This window comes from Rhodnius prolixus, unplaced genomic scaffold (genome assembly GCF_049639745.1).
Source record: "Rhodnius prolixus isolate KJV_2025 unplaced genomic scaffold, Rpr scaffold_13, whole genome shotgun sequence".
In the NCBI taxonomy this organism is placed as follows: domain Eukaryota; kingdom Metazoa; phylum Arthropoda; class Insecta; order Hemiptera; family Reduviidae; genus Rhodnius; species Rhodnius prolixus.
Genome location: NW_027411583.1, coordinates 12,880,237 through 12,905,304, shown reverse-complemented (window position 1 = coordinate 12,905,304; position 25,068 = coordinate 12,880,237). Strand labels below are relative to the sequence as shown.

Here is a 25,068-nt window from a genome sequence, read left to right as displayed (position 1 = left end):
GTACAAAAAAATAACAAAGTTGTCTTGAGCACACAAAAAAATAAAAAATAAAATAAAATGAAGGTGCTTTAATAAATGTTCTACGTGGTGAAATCGAGCAGTGTTACCTCCTACCCCTCCAAAACAATAAAATTATTATATAATAAAATAAATTAATAATAATCAACGTCCACATATTATTTTTAAATAAAATTTAATATATTTTATGTATATATATTTATCATATTTGTTATGTATTAGAAATGTGTAGTTTAAAAAAAGAAACTAAATTATTATGTATGAAAACAAAAGAGGTTATTTCCTTTTCATGATGGTTTAAAGGTGATTTTATTTCTTTTATTTAGTAGAAAGATTATTTTGAAATAAATAGGTAATATATATTTTTTTGTTTAATTTTCAAGCTTAAAATCTTTATTGGTAAAAATATTCATTAAAAAAAAAAAACTGTAATTCAGTTTTAAGGGCTGTGTGCAAAATTTCCTTGTTTAAAAATTATTTTATAAAATGAAATTAATTATATTTCTTCCTATTATATTTATATATTATATTTATTATATATATTTTATTTTTAGATTAGTTCATTTCATATTTAATATTCGATTTGATCAATGGATTCTCGTGTATTTAACAACATAACCTTCCACACCAGAAAACTATCCAGTTGTATGTGAGCTCTGGTCATGTATCAATGTTTTTTTTATAATCATAAGCAAAGTAAATTAAAGAAGTTGTTTTCCACACTTAAGAGTTAAGTATAGAAAATTTTTGTAAATTTAATCTTATTTAAGTTTGTCTTGAGACATTTTTTTTTAAACTTTGAATTATAATAACATTGTATTTGTAACATTTGAAAATAATCTAAACATTGTGCCCTTGCGTCCATTGATCTAATTTAATACTCTATAAACTTGATAAGAAAAAATTATTGATTGATCTTTAATTATAATAACAAAGAACAATAAAAAGTTTTTGGTTTTTTTTATCCAAACCTGAAATGTAGTTGTGACACAATTTAATCGTTTACAAGCCCTTTTATTTTCCCATCTACCATTAGATCAGTCTAATTTCCCCATTCTTGCTTTCATCAGAAGTTTCCCAGCATCCGAAGAAGTATTTCTAAAAAAGAATGATCTCTTTTATGTTTAGATAGAACATTATTTAAGAAAGTTTTCTATTTTTTCCAGCTTTTGCCACCACCAATTTTCATTAAACATTGTACGAACATTACACTACTAATAGAATAAATTTAAATAAATCTAAACTTTCACTAGCCCCTAACCAAATATATTGGACAAAATTTAGAAATAATTATAATCATACTAACGAAAAATTCTCTTCGTTTTGAAAAGCTATTACATCGTAACACTATGCCATTTGTACTTGTTACAGAGCTAACTATTCTCTACAATTTGGTACAGATTGCATTGAAATCGAAATAATAGGAATCGAGATATTAAGGTTTAAATTTTGGAGCGTTTTAAAAACTAAAACGTGAAAACCCTTAAAATTTAAGCTTCAATATCTCATTTCCTATAATCACTAAAACAATGCAATCTGTTCCAGTTATACAGTTAACTATTCTCTACAATTTGGCAAAGAAATCATTGAAATCCAATGAATAGGATAGGAGATATAAAGGTTTGAAATTTGTACGTATTTGCAAACCTCCAAACTTTAACCTTCTATATCTCATTAACTATTATCACTAAAACAAAGCAATTTTTTCCAGTTATACAGCTAACTTTTCTCCAAAATTTGGTAAAGAATTCATTGAAATCCAATGAGTACGAAATAAACGAGATATTTAGAGTTAAAGTTTGATTCTGTTCAAAAGTTAAAATTTTATCTTCAAATATCTCGAAAACTGCTCAATAGATTTTGTTCATATTTTACCTGTATATGCAGATAACTGTTATCTATAATAGTGTAAATTTTAGTAAAAAACCTATCGAGCAGTTTTCGAGATATTTTGTGTCCTAAAAAGTTAAAACTTTAACTTCAAATATCTCGAAAACTACTCGATAGATTTTGTTTATACTTTACATGTATATGGGAACTACTATTGTCCATAATTATGTAAATATTAGTAAAAAATCTATCGAGCAGATAACGAGTTATTTAGGATTAAAATTTGTTTCTATTCTAGAAAGTGAAAACTTTATCTTCAAATATCTCGAAAACTACTCGATAGATATTTTGTATATTTTACCTGTATATGGAGACTACTACTCTCTATAATTTTATAAATTTTAGAAAAAATCTATCGAGCAGAAAACGAGATATTTAGGGTTAATGTTTGATACTGTTCTAAAAAGTTAAAACTTAAACTTCAAATATCTCAAAAACTACTCGATAGATATTGTTTATATTCAACATGTATATGGAGATTACTATTGTCTACAATTGTGTAAATTTTAGTAAAAATCTATAAGGCAGTTTTCAAGATATTTGGGGTTGAAGTTTGTTTTGTGTTCCAAAAAGTTAAAACTTTTGCTTCAAATATATCAAAAACTACCCGATAGATTTTGTTTATATTTTACCATTATACGGAGACTACTATTGTCTACAGTTGTGTAAATTGTAGTAAAAATCTATCGAGTAGTTTTAGAGGTATTTAGGGTTAAATTTTGTTTCTGTTCTAAAAAGTTAAAATTTTAACTTCAAATATCTCAAAAACTACTCGATAGTTTTTGTTTATATATAATTTGTATATGCAGACTACTATTCTCTATAATTGTGTAAATTTTAGTAAATATCTATCAAGCAGAAAACAAGATATTTAGGGTTAAAATTTGTTTTTGTTCTAATGACAAAAAACTTCATCTTTAAATATCTCGAAAACTACTCGATAGATTTTGTTTATATTTTATCCATATATGGAGATTACTATTGTCTATAATTGTGTAAATTTTAGTAAAAATCTATCGAGCAAAAAACGAGATATTTAGGGTTAAAGTTTGTTTCTATTCTAGAAAGTGAAAAATTTATCTTCAAATATCTCGAAAACTACTCGATAGATATTTTGTATATTTTACCTGCATATGGAGACTACTATTGTGTAAATTTTAGTAAAAATCAATCGAGTAGTTTTCGAAATATTTAGAGTAAAATTTTGTTTCTGTTCTAACAAGTTAAAACGTTTGCTTCAAATATCTCAAAAACTACTCAATAGATTTTGTTTATATTTTACATGTATATGGAAACTACTATTCTCTATAATTGTGTAAATTTTAGTAAAAATCCATCGAGAAGAAAACGAGTTATTTAGGGTTAATGTTTGTTTCTCTTCTAAAAAGTTAAAACTTTTACTTCAAATATCTCGAAAACTACTTGATAGATTTTGTTTATATTTTACCTGTATATGGAGACTACTATTCTCTTTAATTGTGTAAATTTTAGCAAAAATCTATTAAGTAGTTTTCGAGATATTTAGAGTTAAATTTTGTTTTTGTTCTAAAAAGTTAAAACTTTTGCTTCAATTATCTCAAAAACTACTTGATAGATTTTGTTTATATTTTACATGTATATGGAGTCTACCGAAGTCTATAATTGTGTAAATTTTAGTAAAAATCTATCGAGTAGAAAACGAGATATTTAGGGTTAATGATTGTTTCTGTTCTAAAAAGTTAAAACTTTTCCTTCAAATATCTCAAAAACTACTCGATTGATTTTGTTTATATTTTACCTGTATATGCAGATAACTGTAATCTATAATAGTGTAAATTTTAGTAAAAAATCTATCGAGCAGTTGTCGAGATATTTTGTGTCCTAAAAAGTTAAAACTTTAACTTCAAATATCTCAAAAACTACTCAATAGATTTTGTTTATACTTTACATGTATATATGGAAACTACTATTGTCTATAATTATGTAAATTTTAGTAAAAATCTATCGAACAGATAACGAGTTATTTAGGATTAAAGTTTGATTATATTCTAGAAAGTGAAAACTTTATCTTCAAATATCTCGAAAACTACTTGATAGATTTTGTTTATATTTTACATCTATATGGAGACTACTATTCTCTATAATTGTGTAAATTTTAGTAAAAATCTATAAGGCAGTTTTCAAGATATTTGGGGTAGAAGTTTGTTTTGTGTTCCAAAAAGTGAAAATGTTTTATCTTCAAATATCTCGAAAACTACTCGATAGATTATATTTATATTTTACCATTATACGGAGACTATTATTCTCTATAATTGTGTAAATTTTAGCAAAAATCTATGGAATAGTTTTCGTGATATTTAGGGTTAAGGTTTGTTTCTGTTTTAAAAAGTTAAAACTTTAACTTCAAATATCTCAAAAACTACTCGATAGATTTTGTTTATATTTAACCTGTATATGGAGACTACAATTCTCTATAATTGTGTAAATTTTAGTAAAAATCTATCGAGTAGAAAACGAGATATTTAGAGTTAATGTTTGTTTCTGTTCCAAAAACTTAAAATGTTTCCTTCAAATATCTCAAAAACTACTCGATAGATTTTGTTTATATCTTACATGTATATGGAGATTACTATTGTCTACAATTGTGTAAATATTAGTAAAAATCTATCGATTAGTTTTCGAGATATTTAGGGTTAAAGTTTTTTTCTGTTCTAAAAAGTTAAAATTTTAACTTCAAATATCTCAAAAACTACTCGATAGATTTTGTTTATAGTTTACATGTATATGGAAACTACTATTGTCTATAATTATGTAAATTTTAGTAAAAATCTATCGAGCAGATAACGAGTTATTTAGGATTAAAATTTGTTTCTGTTCTAAAAAGTTAAAACTTTATCTTCAAATATCTCCAAAACTACTCGATTGATTTTGTTTATATTTTACCTGTATATGGAGACTACTATTGTCTATAATTGTGTAAATTTTAGTAAAAATCTATAAGGCAGTTTTCAAGATATTTGGGGTTGAAGTTTGTTTTGTGTTTCAAAAGTTAAAACTTTAACTTCAAATATCTCGAAAACTACTCGATAGATTTTGTTTATATTTTACATCTATATGGAGACTACTATTCTCTATAATTGTGTAAATTTTAATAAAAATCTATATGGCAGTTTTCAAGATATTTGGGGTTGAAGTTTGTTTTGTGTTCTAAAAAGTTAATATTTTAACTTCAAATATCAAAAAAACTACTCGATAGATTTTGTTTATATTTTACCTGTATATGGAGACTACTATTGTCTATAATTGTGTAAATTTAAGTAAAAATCTATCGATTAGTTTTCGAGATATTTAGGGTTAAATTTTGTTTCTGTTCTAAAAAGTTAAAAATTTTACTTCAAATATCTCGAAAACTAATCGATAGATTTTGTTTATATTTAACCTGTATATGGAGACTACTATTGTCTATAATTGTGTAAATTTTAGTAAAAATCTATAAGGCAGTTTTCAAGATATTTGGGGTAGAAGTTTGTTTTGTGTTCTAAAAAGTGAAAATTTTTTATCTTCAAATATCTCGAAAACTACTCGATAGATTATATTTATATTTTACCATTATACGGAGACTACTATTCTCTATAATTGTGTAAATTTTAGCAAAAATCTATCGAGTAGTTTTCGAGATATTTAGAGTTAAATTTTGTTTTTGTTCTAAAAAGTTAAAACTTTTCCTTCAAATATCTCAAAAACTACTCGATTGATTTTGTTTATATTTTACCTGTATATGGAGACCACTATTGTCTATAATTGTGTAAATTTAAGTAAAAATCTATCGAGCAGAAAACGACATATTTAGGGTTTAAGTTTTTTTCTGTTCTAAAAAGTTAAAACCTAAACATCAAATATCTCAAAAACTACTCGGTAGATATTGTGTAAACTCTACCTGTATATGGAGATTACTATTGTCTACAATTGTGTAAATTTTAGTAAAAATCTATTGATTAGTTTTCGAGATATTTTGGGATAATTTTGTTTCTGTTCTAAAAAGTTAAAACTTTTGCTTCAAATATCCCAAAGACTACTCGATAGATTTTGTTAATATTTTACATGTATATGGGAACTACTATTGTCTATAATTATGTAAATTTTAGTAAAAGTCTATCGAGCAGATAACGAGTTATTTAAGATTTAAGTTTTTTGTTTTTCTATTCTAGAAAGTGAAAACTTTATCTTCAAATATCTCAAAAACTACTCTATTGATTTTGTTTATATTTTACCTGTATATGGAGACTACTATTCTCTATAATTATGTAAAGTTTAGGAAAAATCTATCGATTAGTTTTCGAGATATTTAGGGTTAAATTTTGTTTCTGTTTTAAAAAGTGAAATTTTTTAACTTCAAATATCTCCAAAACTACTCGATAGATTTTGTTTATATTTTACCATTATACGGAGACTACTATTCTCTATAATTGTGTAAATTTTAGCAAAAATCTATGGAGTAGTTGTTTGTGATATTTAGGGTTAAGGTTTCTTTCTGTTTTAAAAAGTTAAAACTTTAACTTCAAATATCTCAAAAACTACTCGATAGATTTTGTTTATATATAACCTGTATATGGAGACTACTATTCTCTATAATTGTGTAAGTTTTAGTAAAAATCTATAAGGCAGTTTTCATGATATTTGGGGTTGAAGTTTGTTTTGTGTTCTAAAAAGTTAATATTTTAACTTCAAATATCTCAAAAACTACTCGATAGATTTTGTTTATATTTTACATGTATATGGAAACTACTATTGTCTATAATTATGTTAATTTTAGTAAAAATCTATCGATTAGTTTTCGAGATATTTAGGGTTAAATTTTGTTTCTGTTTTAAAAAGTTAAAACTTAAACTTCAAATATCTCGAAAACTAATCGATAGATTTTGTTTATATTTAACCTGTATATGGAGACTACTATTGTCTATAATTGTGTAAATTTTAGTAAAAACCTATAAGGCAGTTTTCAAGATATTTGGGGTAGAAGTTTGTTTTGTGTCCTAAAAAGTGAAAATTTTTTATCTTCAAATATCTCGAAAACTACTCGATAGATTTTGTTTATATTTTACATGTATATGGAAACTACTATTGTCTATAATTATGTAAATTTTAGTAAAAATCTATCGAGCAGAAAACGAGATATTTAGGGTTAATGTTTGTTTCTGTTCTAAAAAGTTAAAACTTAAACTTCAAATATCTCAAAAACTACTCGATTGATTTTGTTTATATTTTACCTGTATATGGAGACTACTATTCTCTATAATTATGTAAAGTTTAGTAAAAATCTATCGATTAGTTTTCGAGATATTTAGGGTTAAATTTTGTTTCTGTTTTAAAAAGTTAAAACTTAAACTTCAAATATCTCGAAAACTAATCGATAGATTTTGTTTATATTTAACCTGTATATGGAGACTACTATTGTCTATAATTGTGTAAATTTTAGTAAAAATCTATAAGGCAGTTTTCAAGATATTTGGGGTAGAAGTTTGTTTTGTGTCCTAAAAAGTGAAAATTTTTTATCTTCAAATATCTCGAAAACTACTCGATAGATTTTGTTTATATTTTACATGTATATGGAAACTACTATTGTCTATAATTATGTAAATTTTAGTAAAAATCTATCGAGCAGAAAACGAGATATTTAGGGTTAATGTTTGTTTCTGTTCTAAAAAGTTAAAACTTAAACTTCAAATATCTCAAAAACTACTCGATTGATTTTGTTTATATTTTATCCATATATGGAGATTACTATTGTCTATAATTGTGTAAATTTTAGTAAAAATCTATCGAGCAAAAAACGAGATATTTAGGGTTAAAGTTTGTTTCTATTCTAGAAAGTGAAAAATTTATCTTCAAATATCTCGAAAACTACTCGATAGATATTTTGTATATTTTACCTGCATATGGAGATTACTATTCTCTATAATTGTGTAAGTTTTAGTAAAAATCTATAAGGCAGTTTTCATGATATTTGGGGTTGAAGTTTGTTTTGTGTTCTAAAAAGTTAATATTTTAACTTCAAATATCTCAAAAACTACTCGATAGATTTTGTTTATATTTTACATGTATATGGAAACTACTATTGTCTATAATTATGTAAATTTTAGTAAAAATCTATCGAGCAGATAACGAGTTATTTAGGATTAAAATTTGTTTCTGTTCTAAAAAGTTAAAACTTTATCTTCAAATATCTCCAAAACTACTCGATTGATTTTGTTTATATTTTACCTGTATATGGAGACTACTATTGTCTATAATTGTGTAAATTTTAGTAAAAATCTATAAGGCAGTTTTCAAGATATTTGGGGTTGAAGTTTGTTTTGTGTTTCAAAAGTTAAAACTTTAACTTCAAATATCTCGAAAACTACTCGATAGATTTTGTTTATATTTTACATCTATATGGAGACTACTATTCTCTATAATTGTGTAAATTTTAATAAAAATCTATATGGCAGTTTTCAAGATATTTGGGGTTGAAGTTTGTTTTGTGTTCTAAAAAGTTAATATTTTAACTTCAAATATCAAAAAAACTACTCGATAGATTTTGTTTATATTTTACCTGTATATGGAGACTACTATTGTCTATAATTGTGTAAATTTAAGTAAAAATCTATCGATTAGTTTTCGAGATATTTAGGGTTAAATTTTGTTTCTGTTCTAAAAAGTTAAAAATTTTACTTCAAATATCTCGAAAACTAATCGATAGATTTTGTTTATATTTAACCTGTATATGGAGACTACTATTGTCTATAATTGTGTAAATTTTAGTAAAAATCTATAAGGCAGTTTTCAAGATATTTGGGGTAGAAGTTTGTTTTGTGTTCTAAAAAGTGAAAATTTTTTATCTTCAAATATCTCGAAAACTACTCGATAGATTATATTTATATTTTACCATTATACGGAGACTACTATTCTCTATAATTGTGTAAATTTTAGCAAAAATCTATGGAGTAGTTTTCGTGATATTTAGGGTTAAGTTTTGCTTCTGTTTTAAAAAGTTAAAACTTTAACTTCAAATATCTCAAAAACTACTCGATAGATTTTGTTTATATCTTACATGTATATGGAGATTACTATTGTCTACAATTGTGTAAATTTTAGTAAAAATCTATCGATTAGTTTTCGAGATATTTAGGGTTAAATTTTGTTTCTGTTCTAAAAAGTTAAAACTTTACCTTCAAATATCTCGAAACTACTTGACAGATTTTGTTTATATTTTACCTGTATATGGAGACTACTATTCTCTATAATTGTGTAAATTTTAGCAAAAATCTATCGAGTAGTTTTCGAGATATTTAGAGTTAAATTTTGTTTTTGTTCTAAAAAGTTAAAACTTTTCCTTCAAATATCTCAAAAACTACTCGATTGATTTTGTTTATATTTTACCTGTATATGGAGACCACTATTGTCTATAATTGTGTAAATTTAAGTAAAAATCTATCGAGCAGAAAACGACATATTTAGGGTTTAAGTTTTTTTCTGTTCTAAAAAGTTAAAACCTAAACATCAAATATCTCAAAAACTACTCGGTAGATATTGTGTAAACTCTACCTGTATATGGAGATTACTATTGTCTACAATTGTGTAAATTTTAGTAAAAATCTATTGATTAGTTTTCGAGATATTTTGGGATAATTTTGTTTCTGTTCTAAAAAGTTAAAACTTTTGCTTCAAATATCCCAAAGACTACTCGATAGATTTTGTTAATATTTTACATGTATATGGGAACTACTATTGTCTATAATTATGTAAATTTTAGTAAAAGTCTATCGAGCAGATAACGAGTTATTTAAGATTTAAGTTTTTTGTTTTTCTATTCTAGAAAGTGAAAACTTTATCTTCAAATATCTCAAAAACTACTCTATTGATTTTGTTTATATTTTACCTGTATATGGAGACTACTATTCTCTATAATTATGTAAAGTTTAGGAAAGATCTATCGATTAGTTTTCGAGATATTTAGGGTTAAATTTTGTTTCTGTTTTAAAAAGTGAAATTTTTTAACTTCAAATATCTCCAAAACTACTCGATAGATTTTGTTTATATATAACCTGTATATGGAGACTACTATTCTCTATAATTGTGTAAGTTTTAGTAAAAATCTATAAGGCAGTTTTCATGATATTTGGGGTTGAAGTTTGTTTTGTGTTCTAAAAAGTGAAAAATTTTTATTTTCAAATATCTCGAAAACTACTCGATAGATTTTGTTTATATTTTACATGTATATGGAAACTACTATTGTCTATAATTATGTAAATTTTAGTGAAAATCTATCGAGCAGAAAACGAGATATTTTGGGTTAAATTTTTTTTCTGTTCTAAAAAGTTAAAACTTAAACTTCAAATATCTCAAAAACTACTCGATAGATATTGTTTATATTTTACCATTATACGGAGACTACTATTCTCTATAATTGTGTAAATTTTAGCAAAAATCTATGGAGTAGTTTTCGTGATATTTAGGGTTAAGGTTTGTTTCTGTTTTAAAAAGTTAAATCTTTAACTTCAAATATCTCAAAAACTACTCGACAGATTTTGTTTATATTTAACCTGTATATGGAGACTACTATTCTCTATAATTGTGTAAGTTTTAGTCAAAATCTATAAGGCAGTTTTCATGATATTTGGGGTTGAAGTTTATTTTGTGTTCTAAAAAGTTAATATTTTAACTTCAAATATCTCAAAAACTACTCGATAGATTTTGTTTATATTTTACATGTATATGGAAACTACTATTGTCTATAATTATGTAAATTTTAGTAAAAATCTATCGAGCAGAAAACGAGATATTTAGGGTTAATGTTTGTTTCTGTTCTAAAAAGTTAAAACTTAAACTTTAAATATCTCAAAAACTACTCGATAGATATTGTTTATATTCTACATGTATATGGAGATTACTATTGTCTACAATTGTGTAAATTTTAGTAAAAATCTATCGATTAGTTTTCGAGATATTTAGGGTTAAATTTTGTTTCTGTTTTAAAAAGTTAAAACTTTAACTTCAAATATCTCGAAAACTACTCGATAGATTTTGTTTATATTTAACCTGTATATGGAGACTACTATTGTCTATAATTGTGTAAATTTTAGTAAAAATCTATAAGGCAGTTTTCAAGATATTTGGGGTAGAAATTTGTTTTGTGTTCTAAAAAGTGAAAAATTTTTATCTTCAAATATCTCAAAAACTACTCGATAGATTTTGTTTATATTTTACATCTATATGGAGACTACTATTCTCTATAATTATGTAAAGTTTAGGAAAAATCTATCGATTAGTTTTCGAGATATTTAGGGTTAAATTTTGTTTCTGTTTTAAAAAGTTAAAACTTTAACTCCAAATATCTCAAAAACTACTCGATAGATTTTGTTTGTATTTAACCTGTATATGGAGACTACTATTCTCTATAATTATGTAAATTTTAGTAAAAATTATCGGACCGGACAGTGAGCTGTAAGAAGCTCCTGGGAAGAGAAAATCTAAGGGTCAGTTGCTGGATTCGAACCCAGGACCTCCGTGTGGGAATCCAGTATGCTAACCTCATAGCTAATCCCTTCCCTCTCATAAACTATTATCACTAAAACAATGCAATTTGTTCTAGTTATAGAACTAACTTTTCTCTACAATTTGGTAAATAAATCATTGAAACACGAAAGGAGATATAAAGGTTAGAATGTTGAACGTATTTGCAAACCTCCCAACTTTAACCTTGTAAATTTCTTTAACACTATTATCACTCAAACATTGCAGTTTATATATCGTATTTTAGCATTTTTATGGCTTTAAATTTATAATGGGATCATGTGGTATGCAGAGGTAGTTAAACTATTTTTATTTATACTTTTTTTCTTTTTTTTTAAGGTTTTTCGATGCAAGCTTGCCAACCTTTAAAATCTTTCTTGTAAAATAAATTTGCCATATCAATAGATTAAAAAAGAACTAGAAATAGACATAATATTTTTATTTCTTACAAAAATAATATACAAATAACTTGCTAAAAATATTTATATAATTTTTAAATTATTTGTAATATAAATGTTTTATGTATTTATATATTTTAATAATTAGCAAAAAAAAAAAATACTCAAGAAAAAATATATAATTACATACAAAATTAATAAAAACTCCGAATTTGATAATTGCAATTAAAAAAAAAAATATATGTATCATTACGAGAGTAAACAATTTATAAGGCGTCTTTCAAGGCGAAATTTATTTTTTCAAATTTAACAGCTGTTAATTTTTAAAAACTAAACAATAATTCTAGGAATAACATAGCCTGTTATAGTACAGAGACAGTGTTGTTTGTAACGAGCCAACACTTTCCAACCGCAGGAAGATGCTCTGAACGCCCATGACCTTAAATGGTGATGTTTTTTAAATTAAATTTTAAAAATAATAATAATAATTTTATAAAAATTGACAAAAAACGCGACTATATATATTTGATAATTGAGTTCAGATTAAATGCTAAACTGCAGAGGTAGTATAAATTTATTATAAATTACGTGCCCAAAATATAGAATAAAACTTTACCCCACAGAAATTGGTAAAATTACAGATTGAAAATTTTGTTAGTATATTTAAATAAACAATTGTTTACAACTTCCTCTGTTAAGGTTAAGTATTGTTAATATTGAAAAGTGTTAAGGTTAGGTCCGCAGATATTAGCTTGATTTTATGGCAACCCATTTTTTTATTGTAAAGCATTATTACCTGACCGATATTCATACTTTTACATCCACACATCAGAGGTATAAACATTTTCGAGAAGAAATTTCGATTTGAGTTATGTTTCAGTCTTGCCACTACACTTTGCTGAATGATTTTTTTTTTTTTTTTCCTCCAATAACATCATTGAATGAACCACTTAGGGTGCGTTCCACTAAGCGACCACAACGACCACGCTCACGAACGCGGTTTTGCCCGTTCCACTTGCTTACGAGCGTTGCGATCGAAAACCCAAGTGGAACGGACTATGGGTGTTTTAACCGTTCATGTTCAACATTACAAATGGCGGCCTCGAAAATAAGTCAGAAGCTTGAAGAGGTTGTTTTTTTAATTTTAACCCCGTTTATAAGCAGTTATGATAAACTTTATTAATTATTGGTAAAGTTGACTTATATTAAAAGAATATATATACACTGCCGCTCAAAAGTTTAAGACCACCTGTTATTTATATTAATTAATAAAGTTTTAATCACTCAAAACCCTAATTACACCCACGGTAGGCATACGTACAATGGCGGTGCTTCAAAAGACGTTTATAAGATTGTAACAGGTGACGACGAATTATGGATATATGCGTATGAGCCGAAAACTAGACAGCAGTCGACTGTATGGGTGTTTCAAGATGAACCAAATCCAATAAAAGTTGTTCGCGCTCGAAGCACTTCGAAACAAACGGTCGCCTGTTTTTTCGGAAAAACTGGTCATATGGCAACAGTGCCTTTAGAGCAGCGGTTCTCAACCTGTCGGTCGCGACCCCGGTGGTGGTCGAACGACCAAAACACAGCGGTCGCCTAAAGCCGTCGGAAAATACATATTTCCGATGGCTTTAGCCGCTGAGAAGCCGCGCTATCGTTTGCAGCAGCGCTATTCAGCTGAAAAGCACGCCGTTATAGCCGTTAATGTTATTTATTGGAATTAGTAATCAATATTTCTCAATATATAATTTAAATATTGTTTTTGTGATTAATCACTACGTTTAAATTATGTTTGATTTGTAGCAATGAGAATAGATAATGCATATCAGGTATTTACATGCCGAATCATAACTGTAGCAAAATTACAGTTATGAAGTAGCCACCAAAATTATTTTTTGGTTTGGGGTCACCGCAACATGAGGAACTTTATTAAGGGGTCACGGCATTAGAAAGGTTGAGAACCACTGCTTTAGAGGAACGTTAAACGGTCAATTCTGAATGGTACACAACCATTTGTTTGCCGGAAGTCTTCGATGAAATAAGGAAAACAAACAAGCGCCGTCGGATCATTCTTCATCAAGACAATGCCAGCTGTCACACATCTCGTCTAACAACCGACTATTTGAGCACTCAAAAAATCGAATTAATGGGTCATCCGCCGTTCAGTCCTGATTTGGCACCAAATGACTTCTTTTATTTTCCGAACGTCAAGAATAAATTACGTGGACAACGATTTTCGTCGGCAGAAGAAGCCGTTGATGCATTCAAAAAACCATGTTTTGGAGGTGTCTCAAGCGGAATGGAAAAAATGCTTTGACAAGTGGTTTGAACGCATGCAGAAGTGTAGGAGTATAGATCATAAAGGAGAAGATTTTGAAAAACAATAAAGTCATTTTCAATGACAAATTACTGTTTTTTTATTATTAGGCTCAAAATATAAATAGTGCCCCTCGTATATTGAACTGTGTACTTCTGTTAACATATATTAAAGCTTCATTGTTGAAAAACAATGTTAGTTTGTGTTATTTATTCCAAAATATATCGAATATTCTCAAAAAATTGAGGTGGTCCTAAACTTTTGACCGGCAGTGTAATTCAATTTTTTATATTACATTTTAGTGGAGTATTTATAAAATTTACGTTTAAATAAAATTAATTTTTTTTTTGTGGCAACAGTAGGATATTTATTAATAATGCTTTAGAAAGTGCTTCATCTAGTTCCGATGAAGAGTGGAATGCAATTTTATTCAAAATCGCAATGGTGAAAAGCGAAAACTTAGGCCACGTATTATTAGCTATCAGAGTAATTGATCTTTATTCAGATGAAGAATTTAAAAGTTATTTCAGGTAAATGATTTTGTGTTATTCAGTGATTTATTGTGTTAAGGGATAAGTAATTATTTATTTATTGTAAACTTTTGAGAAACACATTCTATTATTTACATGAAATAATACTTTCATTTACATGAGATAATTTTTTCGGTCGCCATATTTTGTTTTAAAAATTGCGCCATATTTCTGAACGCCCACTTCGACCCAGCTTTTAAGGTGGGGCGTTGTGGGCTTCGCGTGAGCGAAAATAGTGACGTTTTCGCCACGACCACAACGACCGCGGTCGCCAAGTGGAACGCCTGAAGGTATGTTTTGGTCGTTGTGGTCGCTTAGTGGAACGCACCCTTAATGTTACATAACTAAGAAAGTTTATAATTCTTTAAGCCTTTAACTTTACTCTACGGTGATGTAATTTTTGGGCCCGCAGTTTATAATAATAGTATAATATAAATTTAAGTAAAAACACTGTTGTGTTTACAAAAAAAAATATATTATTTAGGATTAAAATATTTTTTTTTTAATTAATAAGTAAAGCTCATTTTATTACAAGGATCTGATCCATCTCATTTATATCTTCTCTTATTATTATCATCTTTATTTATTTCTTAATGTTACATTGTGATTTCTCCTTGATTATTTTACATAAATCTAATATCACTAAATTGTTTTATATTTACATTTTTTAAAAAATATAAAGGGAAACAGTTGACACCCTCCATGTAAAGCTGTTTTATTATCATCTTTAGAATTTCTAAGTTTTGTTTTACTATCCTTAAAGTGTGTATTCTGCAAAATGTATAAACTGAATAAAAGGCGAACAGCATTTTATAATAATGTATCAAATTATATACATATAAGCTCTTTTACAGTGTTTAGAAATTTTTACTGCTCAGAATCAAGATTACATATTTTTAAGCGATTTTGTGAACTTAAAAAAATAAAGCTATCCTATAAAAAAAATTAAAAAAATCTGTAAGAACGAGATAGTTTTAAAGATTATAAAGTATTTTATACGGGGGAACAAAAATAGGGATTGTTCATTTTGTTTTTGGTGGCTGATTCATTAACACCAGAAGGAAGAAGATTGCCAACTTTAGAAGTTGGTAAGCTTGTTGAAAAAAAAGAAGAAGGGAGATTACGTCTTAAGAGAGTCAGTTTGTAGTCTGAAGGTAACAGTAGTTTGGTCTATAATATCTTATAAAGACGAAAGAATTTCTGATGTTCAATTGATTTGTGTGAGGTGCTGTTATAAGGTAGGATATGAAATCAGAATTTATCAAATAAAAAGTGAATTTTGAATAGCTCGTACTATCTTACAAGAATCGTTCTCTGACCACTAGCGAAGTCTGTTGGATTTCTTGTATGTATTTTTCTTCCGTTGCTTGAGTCTTATATTTCATTAAATATTTGCCATATATGGCAAATTAGTGGAAGGAAAAAAATGGATAATTGCAAAAAGTGCAAACATTTCAGCAAATCCGGATCAAATAAGCATGTTTTTCTACAAAAACAATGGAAGGAAGTCCTCCCAATTTATTTTTCTGTTAACTTCACGCACATACATTTCCTTAAGTACTCATTAAGTTCAAGGTCACTTAATTCCTAAACTATTTAATCTTCAATCCAACAACAAGAAAGAATTCACTAGAAAAGATATAACAGTTTCAATTAAATACGAAAAGAGAGAATTTTCTAAGAATAATTTTTATAGAATAGAGCATACTTTTTAAATTCTATAATTAAAAGATGTGGGTATATAAAAAACATATGTTTATTGACTTCAGTTAAATCTCCAAAATTCCGCTCTTCGTTCGATGTTACTTTAAAAAAATTAAATATTGCAGAATCCAACTTTTATTAAAAATCTAATTAAGGCTCAGGTTCTAGCAGTTTCATCTAAGAACAAAGAAACAAGCAAAAAAATCAGCTGTAAACGTCTATACAATCCATTTATACCATTATTGTTTAAAACTTAATAATGTTTTTGTTTACCACAGAAATACTGGGAACTATAACAGTCCGCGTATTTACACTCTTTATTCTAATGTAGTAAAGAGAAGATATTATAATTGTGCAGTTTTGTTTACTTTACTTTTCACCAGAAATATACGTATTGAGATCCCTTAGGTTAGGAGGAAAATGGCCATTCCCTCTTCTCTGTCATTAATGTTCGTAAACTATTTTCCCAGGGAATTGCTATTAAGAGCATATTGAAAAGACGAATGTACATTCATGTACATATATAAATTCACATAGACCACTTTTTCGATCTAAGGGGACTTCAAAAACTATACATTTCCGGTAAAATTTAAAAAAAAAAAAACTTAAGAAATATCGTGAAAATTTGATCCAATAGCAATGCTTCCAGCAACCATTATGAGATAAAACGTAAACATAAACACAAAAAATCTTTGTTTCTAAAGTTTTACAAAATCCATATTAACCTTGATCAACTAAATCCATGCGTAGTAGGCCTAACCGCGTTTGGATTTATCTGTATAACAGTGGTTGTACCTCCGCTAAGTGAGGCCGATGTTGTCAGATGTCGTTCTTCAATCATTTCTTCACTGATTTCATTTGTACGTTCCTGTGGGTTTAGTTTAAAATGAGAGTCAGTTTATGATTTTGTAGAACTAGCATTTAATTAGTTTCAAAAGAAATTTAACTTCATTTGTCAATTTTAAATAAACAATAAATAAAAATAAACTTTAATAAATATAAATCTCAACATTAACCATGGAATCTCGATACTCATAATCGCCGCAAGAGTACCACATAGTTTTGTTGGAGATCTGGCGTTGTTAATAATTTATTTTAAACAGTTACTTCGACCTCTGTTCAGTTAGCTGGCTGCTAGCTCTGTCGACGATGTGGCCATCTCCACCGACGATTTGGTGTAGGAAACAGAATTTACAATTGACTGCATGTGGCCGATGAAATCACAGGAAAAATTCTACAGCTTTTAGAAAATCAGAATAGAAGCTTTTTTTTTTACTAAGAGTACACCAATTCTGCTTGAGACAGCCTGAGTTCAAGGTAAAAACACTGTTGTGAGATATCTTAGGGGGATAACTTTGGGCCGCAAGCTGAGCTTTAATCTTCCTAAGTGAAGGAGTGCATCGATACTGCCTCCAGATAGCTATATCTCCATGTTTCCTCTCTCTCCTCAAGGGACTCCTAAACTGCAAGGGGAAAATAAGCTTTGACTGTGGAATTCGGTGGTGGTACACCCCATACTACTGTACGCATATCCAGCCTGGAGCTTGCCTTCCAAAATCCACATTGCCAATGCCCACGTTACCCAAAACAAGTTCATCTCCAGTTTTGATCATTTATCCAACGTCATATACCTAGGGCAGGGGTCGGCAACCCGCGGCTCGCGAGCCGCATGCGGCTCTTTTATCCAAATTGTGTGGCTCTTCAGCCTGTCCAAAATAAATTGTATATTTCAATTTTATTAAAACAAATTAAAATTTCATTTATTAAAGTAAAGATTTTTTTTCAAAAAGAATTTTAAATGTGATAGGTTTGAAATTGAATAGAATTATATTAAAATAAACTACGTAATGTATAGGACTGCCACCATTTTCATTCAAACACAGGTTTAGTTATTATTTATTTGCTTATTTACTTTGCAATATGTGAAAATAAATGTATAAAATAGTCAAAATTGGGTGTTTTTCAACGTTACGCTTTTTCGTGCAGTTTTTGACGATCAACCCTTTTACCACTGTCTTACCGGACAGTTTTAAAGCATTTTAATGTTATTAAATATCATAAAATAATAATTTGTGAATACAAATGATCTACAGAGTTATTTACACTATCATCCTTGCGGCTCTTGGTAAGATTTATTAAAATTATTTAAGGAGTAATGGCTCTCTACTTAAAATAGGTTGCCGACCCCTGACCTAGGGCAATAAGATTGTTGACTATAAGCTACAGAACTTAGGATGGTAAAAAGGGCTATTATTTAAACTAATCCAGTTTTTTGTGACATACTTTCCCGTACCTCTAAGTAGCTAGAAGTTAAAGTTCTGAATGATGAATAATATTATACACGTAGATTATATGTAGATAAGGACATATTATAAATTTTATAAAATATCTAAGAATCAGATTAAGTGACACGTTCGCACATTCTGCCAGTAATATACATAGATATATATGACTTTTATCGGGAATATTTTACCAGAAAAAAAGATTTTGGGATTAGAAAAAGGAATTAGGGTTCTTGATCAACTTCTCAGATTAAGACGTCTATAGCTGAATGGCAGAAGCAACGTCAATAATACACACAGACCAATTGACCAAGCTTAGCTTTAAATGTAGCTGTACCTGCGCTAAGATCTCGGTGAAAGTGACCAATCTATCTTGTTCAGGTGTTGCCGGTGGTGCTACAGACGACAGAACTTTATCGCTTCGTACAATAGTTGGTGTCGGTGTATCCAATTCAATTGTCGGCACAGAAGCGGCTCGTTCTATGTCCAGCGTTAGACAGTCCCTTCTTGCTCTCTTAGAGACCACTTCACCAGATCGATCGTTGCTTAAACAGGGATCTTGAATAAGCAGAGAAAATAAGTAAGTTAAAAGTCTTATCTAACTCCTAATATCGTATCAAATTTAAGATAATTAGTTTTCATCGGGAATATATTCGGAAATATTTTCCCCGGAATATGAAAAAATGACATGCAGACAACACTGTCCATTACCGGACAGTGAACTGTTAGAAGCTCCTAGGTTAGCAGCTGGATTCGAACCCGGGACCTCCGCGATAGAACCAAGTATACGCTTACCACTGAGTTAATCTCTTCCTTATTCTTCTTTGTTCTTTTCATTTTTACTGTTATTTTAATACTGTTATTAATACTGTTATTTTAAACTGATAAAAAAAAGTAATGAACAAATTGGAACGATCTATTTGATAAACTTATTTTTTGTTTGCACTAGCATTTTATCAAACGTGTATAATTATATACATTGTATATAACTGGCTAAAGTAGATAAGGAGATATTATAAATTTTATATAAAATATCTAGGAATCAGATTAAATGACACGTTCGCACATTCTGCCGGTAATATACATAGATATATCGGGAATATTTTACTAGAAAAAAGAGGGTTTTGGGATTGGAAAAAGGAATTTAGGGTTCTTGATCATCTTCTTAGATTAAGAAGTTAATTCATTAAGTTCAAGAATTGTGGGGCTTCTTGCTCTTCTCACATCTCAACGAACTTAGATAGAGAGAATCCAAACTAGAAACCTACCTATTCCCTACAACCTTTTCCTAACACTACCACATAGCGGAAATGAAAATGAAAACCAGGATGTAGAGGATCGAAGCCACCTTTCTACTCTTTCCTAATCGATTTTCGAGAACTTGAGAGCCAACCCTTCCCCACCCCCCACCCCAAAGTCCATATTTTCAACGGCCTCTTTAGAAAGGTCTGAGAAAGTGAAAGAACTATAGTTTACTAACCTCCATGTGAAGATGACTGGGCTAAAGTCACTGGACAATTGGCGTGTGCTAATAGCAGTGTTCGTAGATTGGCCACTTCCATTTTAAGGCAACGAATTTCCTCGTTCAAGGCTTTATTTGTAATAGCCATATTATCTGCTCGCTTGCGTAACTCTTCTACCCATCGTTTACGTCGTTCACGGCATCTAATTGCAGCCTTTCTGTTGGTAAATCAATTAATTCATTCATTATTTCTTTAAGATGTTTTAAATTTATTTATTTATTATTAACTTTCTTTAAAGTAATATACAGGAAGTAAATATGTTGGAGTGTTGGCGTGTTGCTCATCAGGAAAGAAGCTTCCCAGCACTTCCGCTGGGCTCGGGAGGAGTTCGGCCATCAACGGCCAAGTCGATGAGAAAAATTGAACAGGAAATGTAGTGGAGGCATGACTTTTGTACCCATGGATTAAAACAGAAAGGAGGAGTGGAAGGTTTTTATTTGTGTTTTCCTGTTTCCGCTACATATGGAATGTTTCAGATCTTTAGATTTAGATACGTAATAAAGAGGATCTGTCATTTGTCGGAGGATTTTTGATTGGAATGCCTGATTTTTTTTTTTTTTTTTGAGAGTTACAGTGTTCGCTTGAACACAACAGTTCTAGTCCATATTGGATTGAAAACAGCTGTTGTAAATTAGTCGTGTTTAAAAAATTGAATTACGAGAAAGTTTAGGCATGCAAACTTCTTTGGAAGTATAATGTTTAAAGATAAAGAATGTCAAGTGGTGCAGGTAAACTTTTGTATTGAAATTGCGCTCTTACCCTTACTACACTAACCCCAAAATTGCACTCTGAGTTTCGATGTATCGGAAATTGTTTCGATGAATCGATTTCAAAGTAAACAGATCAAGTTTTAAGAAAATCATTGGAATTGTTTAAAGATGAAATACTTTGAATAGACAAATGTTTTGATTCAGCAGAAAAGATGCCAAAATGAAGTTTACAAGAAAATAAAGTAAATTAACAATAAATAATTTATTTTAAACTGTAAACGCACCTGTTACGTTCTAAAATCTTTCTTCTCTTCTCCTTCTCTGTTTCGTCCATGTTGACGTCTTCATCGGATTTGTTGTTTTTTTTAAGTAAATTGCTGTCAGTTTTGTCTGTCTGAAACGATAAAATGGCAAGATCTATAACTATCATTATTATACCAATAGCGAGAATCTCAAGACAGCCAGATCTTGAGAGTGCCTCTTTTCTCCCAATTCCAGTAGGAGAGCTCCCAGAGAGTGGAACTCTTTCCGGTTTTCTTAATTATTTAACAGGATAAGATCTCAGTTGTCTCTCATCTGACTCCAGTGAGAGCACAGTACACCTATTAACACTATTAATACCCTGAAACAATAATATAGTATAAAAGATATGTACCACTTGTGAAGACTTCAATACGCTGATCGAGTGTTTGGTTATTTTCGAAGTACTTCCGAGATGTTGTTTCAATTTCTGGAAAAAAAAAGAAAGAAGATAACAATATTAGACAATCTTTTTTTTTTAATTTATTTTGTAATTTACAATCTGTATACTGTATACAATAAGTAAATATGGAGAGAGTGATGAACTGGTGCGGGAGGAGAGAAGCTACCCAGCGGTAGCACTCTCTATAGGAGAGAGGAGAGATAGGAGAATAATGGCGTTTACGGCTTCAGACTGCAAGGAAGTCGCGGGGCCACTGGCGATTCAGTCGGCGAGGAGTATTAGGGATGTCAGAGGAAGCGGAAGACAGTATAAGAGGATTAGAGCTAGTGGAGAGAGTAGTATGGAATTTTTGGTATTTAGTCTTGGCGAATTGGTCTATAAAGGGAATGTTGAGGTCGTTGTGAAGAGTGAGGTTGGTACAAATTAAAAATGAAAAACAAAAATGTGAAAACAATTGCAACTCAATGAATAAAAAATCTAACCTGTTTAACATCGTTAGTTGTAAGTGAATTTAACTTTGGTTCCGCAGTCTTTTGGAGATTAGTGGCCAGTATCACCGTACCGCCGTTAGGAGATGTGCGAGGTAACAACTTTACACTTTCTTCTAGTTGTAGAGATGCTGGTGCAATGTTTGCCTAAGGAAATAAATTTAATTAAGGTGTTATAACCAAGGCCGGATTTAGATGAAAAGAGGCCCCCCTAGGCTATTCCTCTTATGAAGCCCTGTCACCTCCCATTTTTAAGTTTGTAAATTACATGAGAGATAGTAAAATACATCACTACTGTGATGTATATATCAATATGTTAAATGTTACTATATAATATGTTATGTTTTTTAAATAGAGTAATTTTAATTTTGCTAACAATTAGAATGTAGGCCCCTCTTGATCTTGAGGCCCTAGGCTGAAGCCTGGTTAGCCTATAGGAAAATCCGGCCCTGGTTATAACTTACTACATGATATTTGACGCTAGGGTGTTTTACTGTCATTTGCTATACTGGAAATACTGCTTTGGTATTTTTTGACATAAAGCCATGTCTATGATCATAAATGGTCTATCATTCGAAAATTTTTCTAAAGGTTACTGGTTTTTCGGGTAAGTCCCTTTCGTGAAAGACCACAGAGTGTAAACGCCATAGTTTTTAACTTTTTGATGACCATCTGTTCAGTAAAAAGGCCACATTATACAAAAAAAAAATGAATACTCACAGGCACAATAGTATTTGTAACTGGTTTTGTTGCCAACTGTACAAGACTTCCATTTGGCATCCTCAACAATACTTGAACCGGATCCGTTGTCATACTTAAGGTACTGTCTGTTAGAACATTGGTCGCAGTGAAGGTGGTCATAGTTGTAAGTCGCTTTGTATCTTCGCTTGTTGTTGATGAATCTAATCTAGTTACACGATCTCTTGTCTTTGGCTCGACTGTTGTAAACGTTGTACTCACTCGATCGTTAGAAACTGGTGGGCTTCTAAATTTAACATTTTAAATAAAATTCTATTAAAAATTGTCTTTATATTTAAGAAATTATTACTTACGAAACTTTTTTTTTTTTCTTACAAATGCTGCTTTTGACCAATAACTGTTTTGAGAGAAGTATCAGCTTCCGTTCTAACCACAACCTCCTCTTCCTTTTCACTGTTACTTTTCGTCCCTGTAATGGAGATGACAATAATACAAAAATATTTTTGTATGGTCAAATATATAGTCAAAATAATGATAAGGTCAACAGTATCACTTTAATATTAGCTAATATACATAATTTTGAAGCGACGGGGCGACCTTTTAGACGTGAGAAAATCTGTGCGAATATCAATATTTGATATCAGCCACATCAGGAAGATGCTGCAGATTATGGAGGAGACAGGTAGAGATTGCCTTCACTTTAAATCCTTTTGTTGAATGGCCAAACACATCACATGGAGAAAAGGTAAGAGTAAACAAAATATTTAAACTTACCTTATTTGGAAAAAAATAAGATGATAAAGAAAAGACTAAAGTAAGGAAATCTTGGAAACCTTTGATCAACTGGCTAATTGGAGAATGCAAAGAAGAAATGGTAAGGATAGGAATCAATGAAGATCTACAGTCTATGAAGACAGCCTTAAAGAACATGACTATAAAAAGTAAAATATATATAAAAAGAACGTTGAGGTTTACTTTTAAATCCAATCTAAAGTACTTTACTTTTTACAAACACTAGGCAGAGTGTCCTTGAATGAATTCTAAATCTACATATTACAAAATTCCTTAACATTAGTACTAGTATTAATAATATTAGGGCACCAATGATCTTAGATGTTGAGTGCCTCATAATTGATTAATAAAATCTTGGAAGTTAAGCTTTCAATACATACAAATTTGTTCCCTTGTCAAATCTTTAAATCATCAATAAAGAAGTGTAAGGACTAGTCAACTTACTTATTGAATTTCCTTGAATATCACTCTCCTCAACATTGATATCAGGAAAGATGTGAGGTGTATGTAAATCTTCACTTGGCGCATGATTTATTAAGGAAACCTAAAATTTAAAGAGTTATTTATGTATTTAATAATTTCAATTTTAAAACTTAGTTAAGCATATCATTTTAAAAAAGAATTTAATTACACTTGACTGCTTCGGTACGATTCCTTTTTTAACAGCTTCTGCAGCTTTTCGAAATGTCTCTTCAAATGGATTTACATTTTGTAAATCTTGAAATAAGCCAATTTCTTCACATTGGCGAATAAATCTGACAGGTGTTGGGGTTTGATCAGCTAATAACAGAGTACATTATTTATCACAAAAAGAAAAAAAAAAATACACAAATCTATTATTATTAATTTTTCAACTCACATGAAGGCAAATTGGTTTTATTTAATGACAATACCATTTCATGCCTCTTTTTATGCATCTGTAAGGAATATTCTCTTGAAATTCTCTGCATTGAAAATCAAAAGTATTAAAAGAAATTTATATTTTAAAAAATAAACAGGCACAAAAATCAGCAAAAAAGATTTACCAAGTTGCCATCTTTTTCCGTACAGAGAAAATGACCATCTTCCATTATCGTTTTAATTTAACTTTGTTGCAACAATCAAAAATTATACTAAGTTTAAACACTAAAATAAACACTAAGCAAATCACAAAAAAAAAAAAAAATATTAACACTTATTTGAGGGAAAAAAATCTACTTTGAGGTAAAGTAGTTTTTTCAACTATCAACATTACGTTAACTACAACTTAGCGCACATGTAAAATTGTTTAATTAAATCATAAAAATTGAAAATATTTAAAACAAAAATATAAAATAAAATAAATTAGAACCTAACCACGGGAAGGTTAACCCGTACACCTAAACCCCTACAAACCTAAACATCTGTTAAGACAAAGCAATTGTGTGGTGAAGGTAGCACAGAGGTTATTATCTGCTAGATTTTTGATAAGGATAGATTGAAAGTCGATGTCGAGATT

General features: G+C 29.2%; 1 protein-coding gene across 5 annotated transcripts; it reads right to left on the bottom strand.

Moving 5' to 3' along the window:
- Nucleotides 1-1,095: 1,095 nt before the first annotated feature.
- LOC141448203 (cyclic AMP-dependent transcription factor ATF-7-like) lies at nucleotides 1,096-24,951 on the bottom strand. 5 transcript variants are annotated; one of them, XR_012454907.1, is made up of 14 exons: nucleotides 24,617-24,951; nucleotides 24,451-24,535; nucleotides 24,223-24,371; nucleotides 24,036-24,135; nucleotides 23,175-23,268; nucleotides 22,821-23,085; nucleotides 22,095-22,247; nucleotides 21,565-21,639; nucleotides 21,194-21,303; nucleotides 20,157-20,356; nucleotides 19,014-19,234; nucleotides 17,120-17,262; nucleotides 16,399-16,571; nucleotides 11,864-16,319 (listed from the first exon to the last, which is right to left on the bottom strand). XR_012454907.1 is itself a non-coding variant. In XM_074116387.1 (13 exons), the coding sequence occupies exons 1-12, from the start codon at nucleotides 24,659-24,661 to the stop codon at nucleotides 17,125-17,127; spliced, it is 1,635 nt and encodes a 544-aa protein (XP_073972488.1). In that variant the 5' UTR covers nucleotides 24,662-24,951; the 3' UTR covers nucleotides 1,096-1,116; nucleotides 17,120-17,124. The 5 variants fall into 5 exon arrangements, 4 of the variants coding, with proteins under 4 accessions (XP_073972488.1, XP_073972486.1, XP_073972487.1 ...); XM_074116387.1 differs by lacking the exons at nucleotides 11,864-16,319; nucleotides 16,399-16,571 and adding an exon at nucleotides 1,096-1,116; XM_074116385.1 differs by having other exon boundaries at nucleotides 11,864-16,571.
- Between the last annotated feature and the right edge of the window lie 117 nt (nucleotides 24,952-25,068).

What these genes read in the sequence shown, in the direction of transcription:
- LOC141448203 (XM_074116387.1), bottom strand. Translation starts at nt 24,661, where the DNA reads ATGGAAGATGGTCATTTTCTCTGTACGGAAAAAGATGGCAACTTG. An exon ending in TCGTACCGAAGCAGTCAAGT is followed by an intron (nt 24,136 to 24,222) that starts GTAATTAAATTC and finishes TTTAAATTTTAG; the next exon opens with GTTTCCTTAATAAATCATGC. An exon ending in CCAGTCATCTTCACATGGAG is followed by an intron (nt 19,235 to 20,156) that starts GTTAGTAAACTA and finishes TGCTTATTCAAG; the next exon opens with ATCCCTGTTTAAGCAACGAT.